At 39.2% G+C, this 16,132-nt stretch overlaps 1 protein-coding gene across 3 annotated transcripts in view; it reads right to left on the bottom strand.

The window, feature by feature from the left end:
• Positions 1 to 16,132, bottom strand: part of CUBN (cubilin) — a 142,265-nt gene that overhangs the window by 106,345 nt on the left and 19,788 nt on the right. For 2 of the 3 annotated variants that reach the window (XM_062633700.1, XM_062633698.1), the window contains exons 15-22: positions 15,531 to 15,712; positions 14,609 to 14,771; positions 14,215 to 14,405; positions 9,779 to 9,935; positions 8,975 to 9,153; positions 8,324 to 8,486; positions 7,865 to 8,081; positions 6,810 to 6,940 (exon numbers count right to left, since the gene is read on the bottom strand). In XM_062633700.1, the coding sequence (XP_062489684.1) occupies positions 6,810 to 6,940; positions 7,865 to 8,081; positions 8,324 to 8,486; positions 8,975 to 9,153; positions 9,779 to 9,935; positions 14,215 to 14,405; positions 14,609 to 14,771; positions 15,531 to 15,712 (1,383 nt within the window). The remainder of the gene's footprint in view (positions 1 to 6,809; positions 6,941 to 7,864; positions 8,082 to 8,323; positions 8,487 to 8,974; positions 9,154 to 9,778; positions 9,936 to 14,214; positions 14,406 to 14,608; positions 14,772 to 15,530; positions 15,713 to 16,132) is intronic. The other variant, XM_062633699.1, reaches the window with a different exon arrangement.

The following is a 16,132-nucleotide window of genomic DNA, read 5'->3' as shown; positions in this document are numbered from 1 at the left end:
AGAAAAGAAGTACAGATTAATGTAACAGGTATCTTAGATTAACAGGAAATTTCTATTTCCAACAGACAGAAGAGCAAACATCCTGCGCTCCTGTGCATTATAACTCTTCCTGGACACATCTTACTGCTGAATGTCATCACTATAAACTAAAACCAGAATACAGCTGTTTACATGGATCTCTTATATTTCAGTTGTTGAGCTTTTACCAGAACACTGTGTCTAAATAGGCAATGTAAGAGTAGTCCCAGCTGCCTAAATTGGCTTTGACCTAAAACCCAGGTAAGCAGAGAAAAAGGGGTGTCTTGACCAACACAAAAATATACACACAAAATTGTGTGCTGGATCTGATGGCCCTAGAGACTCATTCTGATCTTCTGTTCCCCTGCTTCAGGTTCTACAGGTTGTAAATATAAGTGAAAGTAGATTTCTTAAATACTATCTATCAAATAAGCAGGATTGGACTAATTATCAAACACAACTGAAAAAGCAAGAAAAATATGATTATACTCATTTTAAGCTGGTTGGCCCAGATCTCTGAAATCTTTCTCACACAGCACAGCTGCAGTTTAGTAATACTTGTGCTTAACACTTCAATAAGAGTAATAACTTGGGGGAGAGAATGAAGTTACAGTTCAGGCCCTCCATGTCTAGGGTTGGTCATTTCCATGCCTATTCTCCATTCATTTTAACTACTAAAATGCTTTGGCTCTTATAGGTGTCTTTGTAATGGTATATTTCTGTGTTCTTGGTCATCTGAAAGGCCTCTGTTGAAAATGTTTTCTGTGAGATAAATAGCCCCAAAGCTAGCTACCAGACTCAAGTTCCTAATTCCTCACAAGGAGAAGAAAGAATCATGACACAGAAACAGGTCAATAATTTTCTGCCATTGGGTTGTACTTTGGTATAGACAAGTCAAAAAGGTTTCATGCCCTAGTTTACCTAAAATTATGATTTATTAAAACCTCGATCTAGGATTTTTATCATTTATGTGTTCCGTCACAGATACACTCTAATGTATGCGTATAACAATTAGGGTAGTCCTGGTTGTCTTAAAAACCTTGTGATGCTTTAGAAATCCTTATAAGTCCCTCGTTGTGCTGCCAGCTCCTGTGGTGTTTCATGACATGTAGGGCTCATCACCAAACCCCAGATCCTTAAGTCATATGATTTCTTGAGTAACCTGCCTGCAGGGTTAGAAATCTGACCCAAGTTTTTTCCCAACAGCTCACTACACAAATGCAAAATTAAAATGAAAACATGTTTATTAGATTACTTATTTTTAACAAATTATTTCTTTCTGATTTTGGAAAGGTAAGTGCCTGACTCATGCACACACAGTGGTTAGAGCTGTTCCAATACAGCTGTTCCTTATCCACTCAGAGGCTGAGACCATGAATATTAGCTTTCAGCCTGGAGAATATTACCATTGATGTACTAGATAAGGGTCTTTAGGGTAAAATGAGTAACGTAGAAGCCACGATATTTTTATCAACGCCTTTAAGAACAATTTCCACAAAATTGTCCAGGATCCCTCCCTCACCAGTTTGCTTCCTTGGGAACAATCCATACAGAAACTCATATCCCACATGTGTTTTTTTAAACTGGATGCTGCATATTACTCTACGCTTCACATAAGAATCTTCTTTATGAGCTAAGGGATAAATACAGACGGTAGAACAATGACTGACTGAGAAATATCAGACTTCTGACTACAGTGAAATAAATCCAAGTGTAGACAGAGCATACACTGCTATGAGGATTAGGAAAAGCATAAATGAACCCATGGTTTTTGACAGCCAACTCTCTTCTGGTAACTGGATTCATCTATTATGTTCTACTCCCAGCAGGAAAGCTGACATTCCCCTTTTTCACTCACCTCACTAATACAGCATTTGCGAGTGTGTTTGGGCAGTAACAGTTCTTCCAGCGAAAACTGTTAGCAAAGTTAGCAGAAAAAAGTACTTTGACTCATTTGCCAAAGTTCAGAATGCAGTCTAATGCCATAATGTGGTTATTATATGCTTGGAAAAAAATGAATTCAGTTTAGTTTGAAGACATTTACCACAGCTCATGAAAAGCAGAAAGTGGTGGCAACTGTCGAGGACAATCACACATCTTGCTTTGCCAGTGTGTGAGGTTTTGAAAGCTATCCAGTCTGCTTCTTGGTTTTGATACTGACTGTGTGTGCTCTTCTGAAAAAAATGCCATAAATGGCAGTAACCCACTGTAATCACCAACAGCAGAGAAAAATGCCAGGTTTTGTACCACTCACTTGTGTAATCATGCATACTGCAGAAAACTATATCCATGGTTTTTCCCATAAGCTGCCACAAATCTAATTCATCCAAAATAAAACTACAGTTTAGTATGTAAAGTGGGAGTTTTCTTTCAGTCTCATTCTGCCAAAGGAAAACTGGGATCCCTAACAATTAGATCTTCATGTAATACTATGCACCTTTAGAAGGAAAAAGGAAGAAACTAGCACATGATATATATGCCTCTCCACAGGCAATGGAAAAGCAGGTCTGCACTTCAGGGCCTTCTGTTACTGCTGCTGGCAGATACTAACAGGCTTAATTTTTACCAAGAAAGCACACAAAGTTCCTTTGTAGCATTTCAGATCCAAACTCCTTGGAAACACTGGGTACAGCTGTTCAAAAAGCTTATCTGACCCTCTTCTGCTATTTTACACATGAACACCCATACTATAGAGTCATGTACACACAGACAGGCATAAATAAGCAGACTAATACCCTAGTCAAACATAATCAAGTTACAGTGGCCTAACAAGTGGTCAATGGCCAGGTGATTGAGCTTTTTTCCTGAGACTTGGGATGAGCTGAGTAGATGCCCAAGATGCATGCAGGACTTCCACATTTTCTTCTGTCTTAGCTCAGCCCCATTCAGCTATGCCCTGTATCTCTGCACACACATATTTATCAGACATTACTTTCCATTCTTGTCATTGCCCATTCAGATGAAGAGAAAAGCGAGACAGCATCCTCGCTGGGTTCAGTCAACAAGATGGCAACTGTGATCTCAACTTGCACTCAGTATCAATAAGTTAACAAATCTATACATTGCTTTCAGGTGCACTTTTAAGGTCATGGGTTCACAAATGTTTTCCTGTCTTTCCCCATCCTTCTCAAAGTCTGACTTTTCCAGTCAGTCACTGTCAGCTAACATACACCACACAATTAAGCTATTTAAAACCAAGTCACCCTTTTTGAGAAATAATAGGAATCACAACTCACCATGAAAAGGAGGAAAAATCTAATCTTTCACCAAAGCCAAAGAAAGACCAGGAATAAAAACTCTATCAATAAGGCAGTCTGTTAAAAACCTTGCTAAGGTTGAATTTTCTCAGGAGAAAGGATGAAATGAAGCCTCTTTAATGAAACAAACAAATGAAAAAAAAAAAAGAAAAAGAAAAAAATATTCCCTCCAAAACCTTAATTCAAAGCAAAACAAATAAATTCCCACTTACTTGCTGAGGGGAAGAAGCTGAGGACAATAAAACACATACACTGACTCTAGTGCTATTATTATTGGAAAATTGTTGCCTGGACCTTTCAAAACCCTGAGCCCTTTCAAAGGCTCACACTTAGGTGGCTGTTGTGGTATTCATCTACCTGGTATTTGAGAGCTGGACTCTAGGAAATAACTCAGAATATTACCTTCCTTTCCATGTGACTTCATCCTTTAAAAGACAGACAGACAGACAAGAACTAAGAATTTGAGGCATAGATAGTTTCAGTGGGCAATATACACTTAAACAGCTGTGTATCACATGGTCATGTTGACTGAAGGACTCCATTTGTCTTGCTGCCATATAAGCTATGCATGACTACTGCTTGGCAGTGTTAAAACTATTGTTTGCACTTCATGGATCATGGCCATGACTGCATCTTGAGGCATTCAGATTTTTTTGGCAGAAAATAGAGCTTTGCCATTATTTTTAGGCTAGTTTTCAACTAATTAATATATCACAGATAAACTATGTTAACAAAAGCAGTGTTTGCTAAGATGCAGGGAGAAAAAAAAATAGCTTTGTTTTACATAAAAATATTTTTTCACTCCTACTTATCCTTTTTTTTTAACCCCTATTTTTTTTTTATTTTCTTAAATAATCTTGTCAGTTTTGTCAATAGTTCATTCTCTGTAAAACAACCCTAGGCAAAACCTATTGAAATGTCTAATATGAACCAGAACAGCTTTGACCAGTTCTGATATTGGTTACACTCTAGCTGCCTAAGAAATCATAGCTCAAAAATATGAAAGAGTCTTACTGCACAAGAAACATTATTAGTACCATATTTTCCTTAGCAGAAAAATGAAAATAGGCAGCAGATGTAAAGAAAAAAACAAGCAAACTCTGTATAGCTTTGGTAAAAGTCTCAGATATGATGATGTTCAGCAAATTGCTACCTTAGTGTAACTGGATACACATAAGATGAATATCAGGCCTAAACATCTCTCAGTGGGAAAACTAAACTTGATACAATTTCAGGGAAGTGGGGAGTTGCTTCTCACAGCAAAGTCCAAATACACACATCTGCCTGCCTTCTCTCAGGCCATAGAAGCTTCAAAACACTTTATTCTTAATTGAAAACAAACAAATGTTAACAGTCCAGTATTTATGGCAACTTCATAATACTGCTATGCTTGTGCTGACACCAAAAGAAACAAATCTCTGTAAAGAAAATAGATCACAGTTTCAACCTCTCCATAAGTTTATTACTCTCAGTTTCATTAGTTACCTGCTTCTTCGCCATACTTACACAAACTATGTGGCTGAAATGAAAAAGCATTTATTCTACAGATCATAGTTCTAGGTCTGAATGAGAGTAATTGAGAGTTAGAACTGTTTAACTGAAGAGTAGTAGAGATATATATGTTAATTATGGGAAAACAAAATCATGCATGTTGTTTAGAGTTTGGATAAAGATGTTATATTGTTCTAATTTCAGATAAACATTTTATACAGTTTCTAATTGTTGACAACATTAAAGAGAAAAGACTTGCATTTTTAAGGCATGGTTTGAAAAAATTCCAGGGACAGTGTTGGTGCAGCTAGAACCTTGCATGATGCATACAGCATTGTTTTGGATGAAAGATGAGAAAATCCGGTCACCATGGTGGTGGTAAAGAAGGGGGATATGGAAGAGAGGAGACAGAGCAGCAAAGCTGGACAGCACTAAGGTAACTAACAAGAAGAGAAACAGATGAGGTTACACAGAGACAGAAATAGAGATTAATGTTGAATAAAGAATATTTTGATCTTGATGAGTTGTGAGAAGAGCTGCTACAAGAACAGTTAGGAAGGAACCAAATCTACCTATGAAATATTAATCTGAGGTAAAAGGAAAAATATATTTGCAGAAGTTAGTTTGCAGCTGCAAAAACAAGATCATAAAAAATTTTATAAGGCTGTCAATTCCACAATTTCCCACTAGTAAGAACTCAGGTTTTAAACTACAGAGTCTTTCTTGGAAAGATTTTTTAAAAGTAGAACTTGGGGTTTGGTCGATTACTTTCTAACAAACAGAAATTCCCTCCTTGGAACAGTTCTCATTAAATCTTAACTGATTTTACTGGCTTTTTGGTTTTCATGCCAGACAACTCAATGAATGAATGCAGCTGAAAAAATTGGTTACTTGGATTTGTAAGATATCTGATAATGAATAAACACATAGTAGCAAAATCTGTACTAGTCTCACATACACACATGCTTGAGAGATTAAATAATAGCCAAATTTTCCAAGGTGTCACCAAGAAAGCTGTTATATTTCACAATTTTTCTGGTTTTAAACAAGTTGGAGAAACTCAGAAAGTAGAAAAAATTATTGAAGAAACTAAGGGCAAACAAGGAGCAGCTGTTGGTAGTTTATGGCTGCACAGATAAGTACGATGAGTATCAGGTATTCATCTAATAAATTGCTCATAGTCTGCACTCATACACACAAACCACCTAGAAACTGATTAATGATGAATACACAAGTAACCCAGCTACTTTTTTTTCATTGTCTTACTCTGCATCTTCTGAAGTTTAATTCTGCTAGTAGAACCTGTCCCTCTTCTACTACAGATCTGCGTGCAGCAATGAGTGGAGCAATAGCAGACCCACGGCTATTGGGTCTACGAAACTGGTAGTTACAGTCTTTTACCAAGAGATTGCTTTTTCAAGTGCAGAGAACTAAGGAAATGAATGGCTCTTTTCTCTTCAGTAGTCTTTTTCCCCTTAAAAGTCAATACTCAGAACAGATTTAAGGCATAACAGGAGCCTTGAACTCTAGGGGACATAAAAACATTGGATTCTGTTGTAATGAAAAGAAAGACAGCTTGTGCTTTCGGGTAATTTTTCTGCTCTATCAAATTTCATCCTATATGACCTTTTCTGCCCATCATCAATATCAAATCTTAGCAGCGACTAAATCAATTTTGTGGCACCTGAAAGTCTCCCATGCAAGTGAGTTGTCCACAGTAGCAAAGCTTCCTAGACCACACATACTCAGCTCAGAACGGACAAAGCAAATTCAGAAAACATTTTGCCTAAATTAATGTAGTTCTGCCATGTCAGCTCTTACTGGCTTTTTAAAGAAAATAGCAGTTTTGCTTATAGAAATTGCTTTCTCCTTTTCTAGGGAGGAAAAAGCTTGTGAATAAAGCAGGATAAATAAGAAAGGGTAGAAGAGGCATCAAGCAGTCTTCTGTTAACACATAAAATAATGTTTCTGCTTCACATAGTGGCTATTTACAGTGACAGATGAAAACATTGAATTTGCATAACAAACAGACTGAGATATTACCTTTTGATGCATCCAGGGAGATATAATTAGCTGAAAAAACCTCAGATGCAGTACTGTGATCGGTCACGAAGTACAAAGTCATGATGTTGCCACCACTAGTGAGCGATGGTGGAATTGATCTTCCACAGTACCTGCAGCAAAAATATGCCCCAGATAGAATAGCAGTACTTTATGAAACGTCTGTATTATTGGAAGGGGACTCAGCTTTCCTGGGAAGTTAGAACAGCTACACATACACAAATTTCTTCTTTGTATGGCACAGATCCCAGCCATATACCCTGTATCATGGGACTAGATAGCACATGTACAAGGAAGGGTACAAGTCTAACTTTGGGCAAAATCAGAGAAGAAACAGTTCATCAAGTTACCAAACTCATATTGAAATTATTCTATGCTGTACCTACAACACATTCTCTTCTTTTGTAGGAGTCAGAGTGGCTGGCCAAAGACTAAGGGTGCAAAACACTCTGCATTATGAGAGTTGTTTGCTTTTTATTTTCCAAAATACTGCCATGTCAGCCAACTACTTTACAGTCTGTAGCTGCATCTGAATATCACTCCCAAGTAGTAAAGATGTTCTTGAATTCTAGAGTGGCAAGAAAACCCTGTGTATACCCCAACTGGAGAAGGGGAAAAAAAGAAAAGATTCTTTCCTAAGAGAAAATCACACATCAGGAGAAAGTGAAACCAAATTCCTATAAAATGCAGATTTTGGTTTAGATTTTGCTGAGATCCAAGTGCATAATCTTTTAATAATCTTTCACTTCTGCAAGTTTTTCACATCACGTCTTTCCTTGGGCACATATACATTAATGCTTATGAATTTATTTCCCATAAATCAAAATGTTAATGGCACTGGACAATGACAGATATTGAAACCTGTCCTTAAAAAAGCTGCCCTTTTGACCCAAGTTAGTTTCAGTATAATATTTAATAAATGTGCTTCTCATTCCATGATCAAAGAAGGCAAGCTGCTTTGACCTTGGATGTCGAGACATACAGAACAGCACTCCCTCTACAGTAATTCAGCTCAGTAGGCTAATAGACATATTCACCTTCCCAGTATTTCCACAGTGATGTTGTCATATATTTCAAGATATTCACTTTTGCAATCATAATCAAACGCCAAGTTAAATGAAGTGAAAGTCAGGCGGATAAGGTAGCTGGGCTCAATGTTGATAATCCAGGTACAGTTAATACCATGTGGGTAGACATCTGGATGACTAGGACTTGTAATAGTTCCTTCCGGCTCAGTAAGCATCTCTCCACATACTGTAGGGATTTAAAATATCAGGTTAAATGACACATTTATAAAAAAGTTAGGCACTTATAAAATTTATTCTCTTTCTAGAAATTTCATAGTCTTGTTTTTCCCCTCAATGCATACTACACGGTAATTGATTCACAGTTTATCTCCCATCACACCATCATAAAACTTGATGGCCAGATGTTTTCAGTGTACAGGAAAATCTGGTGAGTCCCAACACAGAAAAACAATAAAAAAAAATCCTTACCTGTATCTAATGGCCAGTATTCAGCTCTGAATCCAAGGCTGGAAAAAGAAGAAGCTCTGAATTTGATATAGAGATTGTTCCTCGTAGATTGCACTGTAGATGGTACAGCTGTACCACAATATTTTTCCAGAAGAGGAGCATCTGTGCTGTTACCATCTCTGACCTGAAGAACAATGCATTAGAAACATCCCATACAAACTTCTATTATATTAAAGTTTTAAGCACAAATGAATTTGTAAGGACCATATGAAGGAGACCCTTAGTAAGTCAAACCCTACACTTTCCTCAGCATGGTTTCTGCTATATGCACATACAATGCGACCTTACGACTGCCAGAGAAGCACTCTCCCACCCAAAGCATGTCACATGAATAAAAGCCGAGATCTTACACCATCAACAGTAAGCAGCACATAAACCTCCAAAACCAGGTCTGTCTATTTAAAAACACCTCATACTTGTCTCTGATTATGAAAGTGGTCATACGATCTTCAGAGAATGAAGAAAAGGTTTAGGATCCCATTATGAACCTGGAAGAGCTTTTATAACTTTTATAATTGTCAAGCAGTTCAGCTTTGGTGGAAAGGACTATGAGAATGAATATACAGACAGGAATCTATCTACTATTCATAGTATATATGTATTATTCTTTACCTCAATGTAGTCCGAGTCACAGGTGGTTGTATTCCGAATGTCAAAGTCAATAAAGTTAAAAATCACCACTTTGCTAGCTGGCTGGGAGATGATCCACTCACAGGTCTTTGGGTGAGGGGACACCCTGGGGTAGTAAGGTGAATGGATGGTGCCTGCTCCAGACAAGGAGCCTCCACAGGCTGCCAAGAGACACTAAGAATAAGTACTTGTGAAGAATGGTTTCAAGGAATGTATAACATGATGTCTATAAATATCACTATGAAATTAAAAGAAAACCACCTCTAAAAACCTATCTTCTCACAGCATCTACTACCAATCATCAAACTAGTATTAAAATGTATTTAAAATAGCATATTGCTATATGTATAGCATAAACATGTACCTACAGATACCATCAATCTGACCATACCATGGTAACTAATGGATTTGACTCCTTTCAAAAACACAGATAGATTTGTTGGTGATTAAGAACTGAAATATAGGAAGATATAAAGTAAAAATATTTAGTCAGATTTATAGCTCTATCCTCTTTGGTATGTCAGCAGTAAGTGATTTATCATTAATAGAAGCAATGAGGGGTGCACATCCCAGCAAGCATGCTAGGAGTGCCTACAACAGACCTACTTCAGACATCATCTTAGCATTTCCAAAAGTGGCAATCAATAAATAAATTGACCCTATTTTTTGATTTTCTTTCTTCTGAATTTTGTCTTAAACCCATTATATGGATAACATAACACTGAAATGGCTGAAAATGTCCAAATTACAGATCAATTCATTGTGCAAGTCACCAGTTCCTCTTACCAACTCGATAAACGGCCCTGAAGCTAGCCCTTTGCACAGAAGCATCGGACTTGAACTTGATCCAAAGACTGTTGCTGGTAGAAGTGATTGGAGACATGAGTGTACTATGACAGAATTTGCTAATAAGAGAAGACATCTCATTGTCACCATCTCGAACCTAGTCATCGAAAATAAAAAAAGAACATCAGACCAGAAAAGCATTGGGATCTGATATCCAGACAAAATTATAATCTCACTAAGGATACTAAACAACAAAAGGAGCAACTAATTTACTAATCTGTAAGAGAGAAAAAGAACCATCATAGTAATTGGCACAAGTACAAGATTTACAAGAGCTCAAAAGAAAGATTGGATGATCAGCACAGAAGACACACACGTTACTATCACAGGACACAAAGATGAAACAGGTCTTCTCTGTGAACCACAGCTTTAACACTGCTGCCAAAAGTGACACCTTTAGCATGAAAGAGCCAGGCAGAGTGCTCACCAGCGATAGCTATGAAAATTTTGCCAGCACTAAATCCTGCTAGAAAAAAAAAAAAGGGGGGGGGGGGGGGGTATGATTTGTGATTTTCTTGCTTTCACCATGAAGCTTCTAGTGATTTTTCAGTGTCACTTCTCCAGAACATGTCCAATCACACCCTTACAGCAATGCAGCCAGACAGCTCACTTACAGGAGATGCAGCTCTGAGTCCCCAAAGCAGTAAAGAGGTATACTGACATCTTTCTATTACTTTATCTGACGGGTCCAATGCATAATAATGGTAATGAAGGGAATCACTTCCAGCTTTTACCTTCTGCCCTGCCACTCTACTGACCTCAATTAATTTGCTAATCGAAAGAGACATGTATCTTATGTGTTTTCGCAGAAGTTGATTAGAAACCTTGATTATCAAAAGTACTAGAAGGGAAAGAGGCATTTGCATATCTGAACTTCAGGCTCTGAACCCACAGCCTGTAAGAATAAGTGCATCCAAGGGACCAGGCAAAGCACTGGTATAGCCAAGGAGCATGGAACACTCTCTGAGGTGCCCATCTAATTCCAAGTGGGCAGCCAACAAGATGAAGTCAAAAAAAGCCAGGTCCTCTGCTATTTACCCAAGCAAATAAATGCATTTTTTCTCCCAAAGATTCTCCTGAAAATAAAAGAGCTCTTTTCTGCTGTAAAAGTGGTGGTAGCTCATGTAGCTGGAGCCGCTTTTAAATGCACCTATGTGCTATTTATCCAAAAAAAATCATTCCAGTGAAACCATTGGCAAAGACAGGGACATCCAGTTTTCAGGGCCCCCTCATTCCTTAGCTGTATTCCTCCGTAAGTTGAAAGAAGGCAGGGAAGCCTCTGGTGAACAGGTGGCAGTGGCAGGCCTGCTTGCCCAGCTTTGGCAATCTCAAGCTGGTGAGACGGCTTTCTGACTAACAGATATATTTAATTTCCCTGGAATTTGAGTTTAAGGTGACAGAATTATTCTGATTTACAGCACAGCAACTGGGATCAGAATTTGTGCCGGAGTATTTAGAAAGTCTTTGGACAGCAGTGAAATTTTCCAGAACTATGGTTCACAGGAGTTTATATTTTTTTTCTTGATCTTATTCTCCTTACATTTTTGGTTTATAAAGCCCAGTGAGTACTGTTAAAAATAACAGGTTCATTAAAGTATGTCAGTAATGTCTCCTATTGCCAGCTAGAAGAATGGCATGGAAAAGAAGCTGTCTTGGCTAACACCTTACCTCTGCAGCACCACATCTCAGTCTTACTTAGATAAGTTTTATTGTCTCTAGTTTCTTATTGCAGATCTCTGGTCCCAGGCTGTTCCTTCCTTAGTAAGAGAGTAAGCATCCCTCCCTAAACAAGTGCCCGTGAGCTGTGTCTGGTCCCTGTGGAAACTCTGCAGGTTTCCTGTATCACCAGGGCCGGGAAAAATCTGTGCCTTTTCAAAATGACAAAACAGTTGTCCGAGAGTGACCTTTAAAGTACCTGAAGCACCAAAAAGCTACCTCTCTAGCTGAACCTCATTACAAAATGCACATACGTGGAAAATCAGGCCTTGATAAAAGAACTCAGTGCTTTAGTGACACTGACTGTCCTTGTCAGAAAATGTCGGTCCTGTTTCTTTGCTCTGGGCTGAGCCACTGAGTGAGAGGGCAGGAAGACGTGAAGGACAGAAACACAGGGACACTGAATGGCTTGTGACTGATCCGCAAACAGTGAGGTAAATGCCTTGCTGAACTAATACAAACCAATTGCATTCAACAGAAATGGGTTTGTCTCTCTGGCTGCTGTGAATTTAGCTGCTGTTCTGCCAGCAATTAGGCAAGAGGAGTACTAGGCCAAGCAAACAAAAGCTGTCTGTTTTCATTAAACACACTTCCCCTCTCATTCCAGAAATTAATTACACTTCATTCCAACCAAAGTGTCTGCACTGGAGGAGGAGGGAAGGGAACGATGTCAGTACAGTAACATTTTTTACAAACAGATTAAGTACATGGAGCTCACAGGAGCCTATTCCTGACTTGATCAAGAAGAGATTAAACACAAAACCAAACCTGTGCTGCCACTTAACTGCGTAGCCAGCAGCGGGGGACCCAGCTCTGCTCTGGGCTGCAGGGTTTTCTTTTAGAGCACAGGTCTGGAGAGGAACGGCTGAGGGAACTGGGGCTGATTAGCGTGGAGAAGGGAAGCCTCAGAGGGGACCTTATTCCTCTCTACAGCTATCTGAAAGGAGGATGGACAGGGGAGGTGGCTGGTCTCCTCTCCCAGGTAACAAACGATAGGATGAGAGGTGACAGTCTCAAGCTGTGTCAGGGGAAATTTAGATTGGATATTAGGAAAACGTTCTTCACTGAAAGGGTAGTCAGGTACTGGAACAGGCTGCCCAGGGAAGTGGTGGAATCATGATCCCTGGAAATGAAAAAACATGTACATGGGGTCCCTAGTGACATGGTTTAGTGGTGGACTTAGCAGCTGTGGGGTAACAGTTGGACTTGATGATCTTAAAGGTCTTTTCCAACCTAGCTGAGTATATGATTCTATGATTCTCCCACCTGCTTCAGTTGCTGCAGCACCTTCACTAACAGTTTTACCTCTGTGTGGTACAGCCACAGCTTTATACAAGCAGGAGTACCCAGCAGTCATTCCATGTAGGATGAGGTATTATGACAGTATGGAGAAGTACAGGTACGACAGCAGGCATTGACAGCTTTGAGTCAGGGCACAAACCAGAGGAGAACAGGGACAGGATGACAGGAGAAGGGTCACAGGCCACCAACATAAAGAGCCTGTCAGGCCCCGGGGGCACCACCAGGACTCACTGTCACAGCCTTGCCTCCCCCAGGACCCCTGCACCCTGCCCAAAGCCAGGAACTCATGCTGACCCCCCAGGGCCATGAGTCCCCACCTCAGCGACCCTGCAGCAGGGGAGTCTCCAGCTCCAATAGCCCTTCCTGGCCACAGGCTCTGATAAGCCAGGCTCACCCCCGTGCCCGCATACCCATGTGGCCTTGGTCCATCCCCATCCCCAGGAAGGCGCCTGATGTCCGGGGCTGTCCTGCTCACTGGCCAGGTCAGAAGGCCCTGTTGTGCCTCTCCAGGAAGCCCCATGGCCCCTGCGAGCCCATGCCAAACCTCTCCTACCATCAGTTAAAGAAATTTAGACCTGGAACCGGACAAAACCGGCTATAGGAATAACAGAGAAAAAAAGAAAAAAAAACAACCAAAAAAACAAACCAAAGAAACCCAAAAAGGCACCCTATGGTAGCAAATCCAGGTATAACATGAAGCTGCAGACCAGTGAAGAGAGAGCTAGGTGTGAAAGCAAACATAAATATCACCTCAAGTGGATCCCAGTTAGTATCAACATGACTATTCTAATTATCATATTTTCCATATAAACATTCTAACTGTACTATTATTTTTTATAATTAGATTTAGATTGATAACAATTCTTGAATTAGACTTGTAAGATTTCAATTATGCTAACAATAAACTCCTGGTTTTACATATGTATGTGTGTGTGTGTGTATGTATGTATATGTTTGTATGTATACGTACATACATATATCATGCGCTTCCCTTTTGTGCCAGAACAGGATTTTCTGAATAACACCATGACTCCAGAAAACACTGCATAGTGGCTATGGTATTGTTTCTATTTTCTTGTGTTTGGCATGCATTTAGCAAAGGTCCAAACTCCACCTTAATCATATATAGCCAATTAAGAATTAGTGTTAACCTAGCCAGATTTTCTTGTTCACTTTCCTTTGCTTCATTCCAGATATACAGTCATGCTTTTTTAGCCCCGGTGACTTATGAACCCAAAAAATTGCTATAGTTAAAACTACACCTATTTCTGTAGTGGCCCTTGTGACGGAAATGATGCAGCATGGTTTTGTACACACATGCAATCAACCTCTCATATCAACCCATTGAGAGAAGTCACCTCAATATAATTCGATGAACAATCAGTGTGACTCTCCAGCTCCATATGGGTGAAGTTGAGGTATATTTTTTCATCCTCTGGTTGTCGGATAATGTAGATACATTGTCGGTTGCTGATATAAGGGTTAGGCCAGAAAGGGGATGTGATAACCCCTTCACTGTCCGTGTAATTTCCTCCACAACTTGGATCTGCTATATTAAAAAAAAGAATAAATCAGTTGAAATATTCACAAGTATGGTAACTCTTTCAGTTTAGGCTGCCTGTGTACAAAGGCTGCAAATCAAAGAGGATTTCTGTATTATGAAATAGCAAGTGTTCATTGCATCCATTCATGTGTTATTGGCTATATCTTAGAAAAGTCACAGATCATCCTTTAACGCTGAATTTTACTTACCAGGAGATGTTGTATAGAGAATGTGAAAGCCTTTATCAGTAACAAAGTCATCAGAGTGAAAGTGAATCCATGCATATGGACCAGTGGTTTGGAGTGGAGGTGGAGTCCCAGTGCTACAGTATTTAACAAGGACAGGGTCTTGTGGAAGAAGACCATCTCTAATCTAGACAGAATGATAAAACAGCATTTAGGGTTATTAGATTTGTCCCAACTGTAAACAGTAGTAACACTCTTAAAGTTATCTCAGGGGGCCTAGGAGATATTGTAGATGATAAATGGAGGGAAAGCTCATAGGAAGTTTCCGCCAAACACAGGGGAACCCAGAAATAGACCCACCAGCATAGCAGCGATTGTGTTCCTAGGAGGAGTTTTGTGAAAAGAGAAAGTATCAGGAGATCTGCTGTTGAACTGCTTTCCTGAAATCATGGTCTGCACTGCAGTTTTGGAGAACATGCTATTCTAGAACAGCTTCTCATTTCCATGACTGGATACTGGTGAGTCCTGTAGCCATTACACTTGGCAAAATGCCTTAAGCTCACACATCAAGTCACAGACTGAATCTATTACTATTAGATTCCTTTTCATAATAGTTTACCTTAGCATGGTAATACTCTGTGGGCTGACATCTGACAAGGAGTTTGGAAACTGAACTTTGTAAGAAAGTGAAAGCTTCCTACAGGTATTTTGCCTGAATCCTGTCACCTTTAGTCACAAGATTCCACTGTCTTCAGTGAAGCAGGCTCTCACCCTCCTTCTGTTATATTGCCCGTATCTGATTGTGCATTTATGGCTGAAATAAGTACAAATGATCATTTCAACCCAGGACTGAATTTTCCTGTCTGTATGTACAAAAGTTTTGAAATATCTTGTTTTGCAATAACATAGCCATAAAATGTTGTCATAATCCACAATTACACTTTACCTCTAAATAGTCATAACTGCAGTTTTCATGGTGTTCTAGGCTTAGTGTGCCAAAAGCAAATGTGATGAGGAGGCCAGGACTGGTTGAGATGGTCCAGAAACAGTCCCTGTTTACAGGATAGTTACCAGGGTATCCTGGAGAGCTTATTGAGCCGTAAGTACCCGTCAACTCACCACCACATTCTAACAGAAAAGCAGAACACCATGTGTCAGGTCAGATGAATTCCCCAGTAGTGTCAAAACAAAGTATCACTTGGGATTCAAAATAAATTCAAAACCAAATATCAAACCGAACAAACCAAGTTACTTTTTTTTTTTTAATTTTACAATTAATTCTGCATCTCAGTTATAAAAGCGTAACGGTTCCCAGTTATGATGGAAATGTCTTTAGAAGAACGATCAAAAGCACCGTGTTTTGGATTGGATTTAGAAAATTAATCTGAATTTCTGTACTTCACAATTAGTTTCCATGTTTTATCCTAGCACAAAACTGTTTTCATTAAAAACCAAAAAAATAATTCCAGGCAAAGCTGATTTATATAGATGTAATAAGAAAAAAATTTGGAGTTTAAATGTTTTAAAGTGACATTTCAGCTCCACTCC

The sequence above is a fragment of the Pezoporus occidentalis genome, unplaced genomic scaffold (assembly GCF_034315485.1).
Source record: "Pezoporus occidentalis ecotype Australia unplaced genomic scaffold, CSIRO_AGI_Poc_V1 ctg40, whole genome shotgun sequence".
Lineage (NCBI taxonomy): Eukaryota > Metazoa > Chordata > Aves > Psittaciformes > Psittacidae > Pezoporus > Pezoporus occidentalis.
Note: the sequence above shows the minus strand (reverse complement) of the source record. Positions and strands in the feature narration are given on the sequence as shown.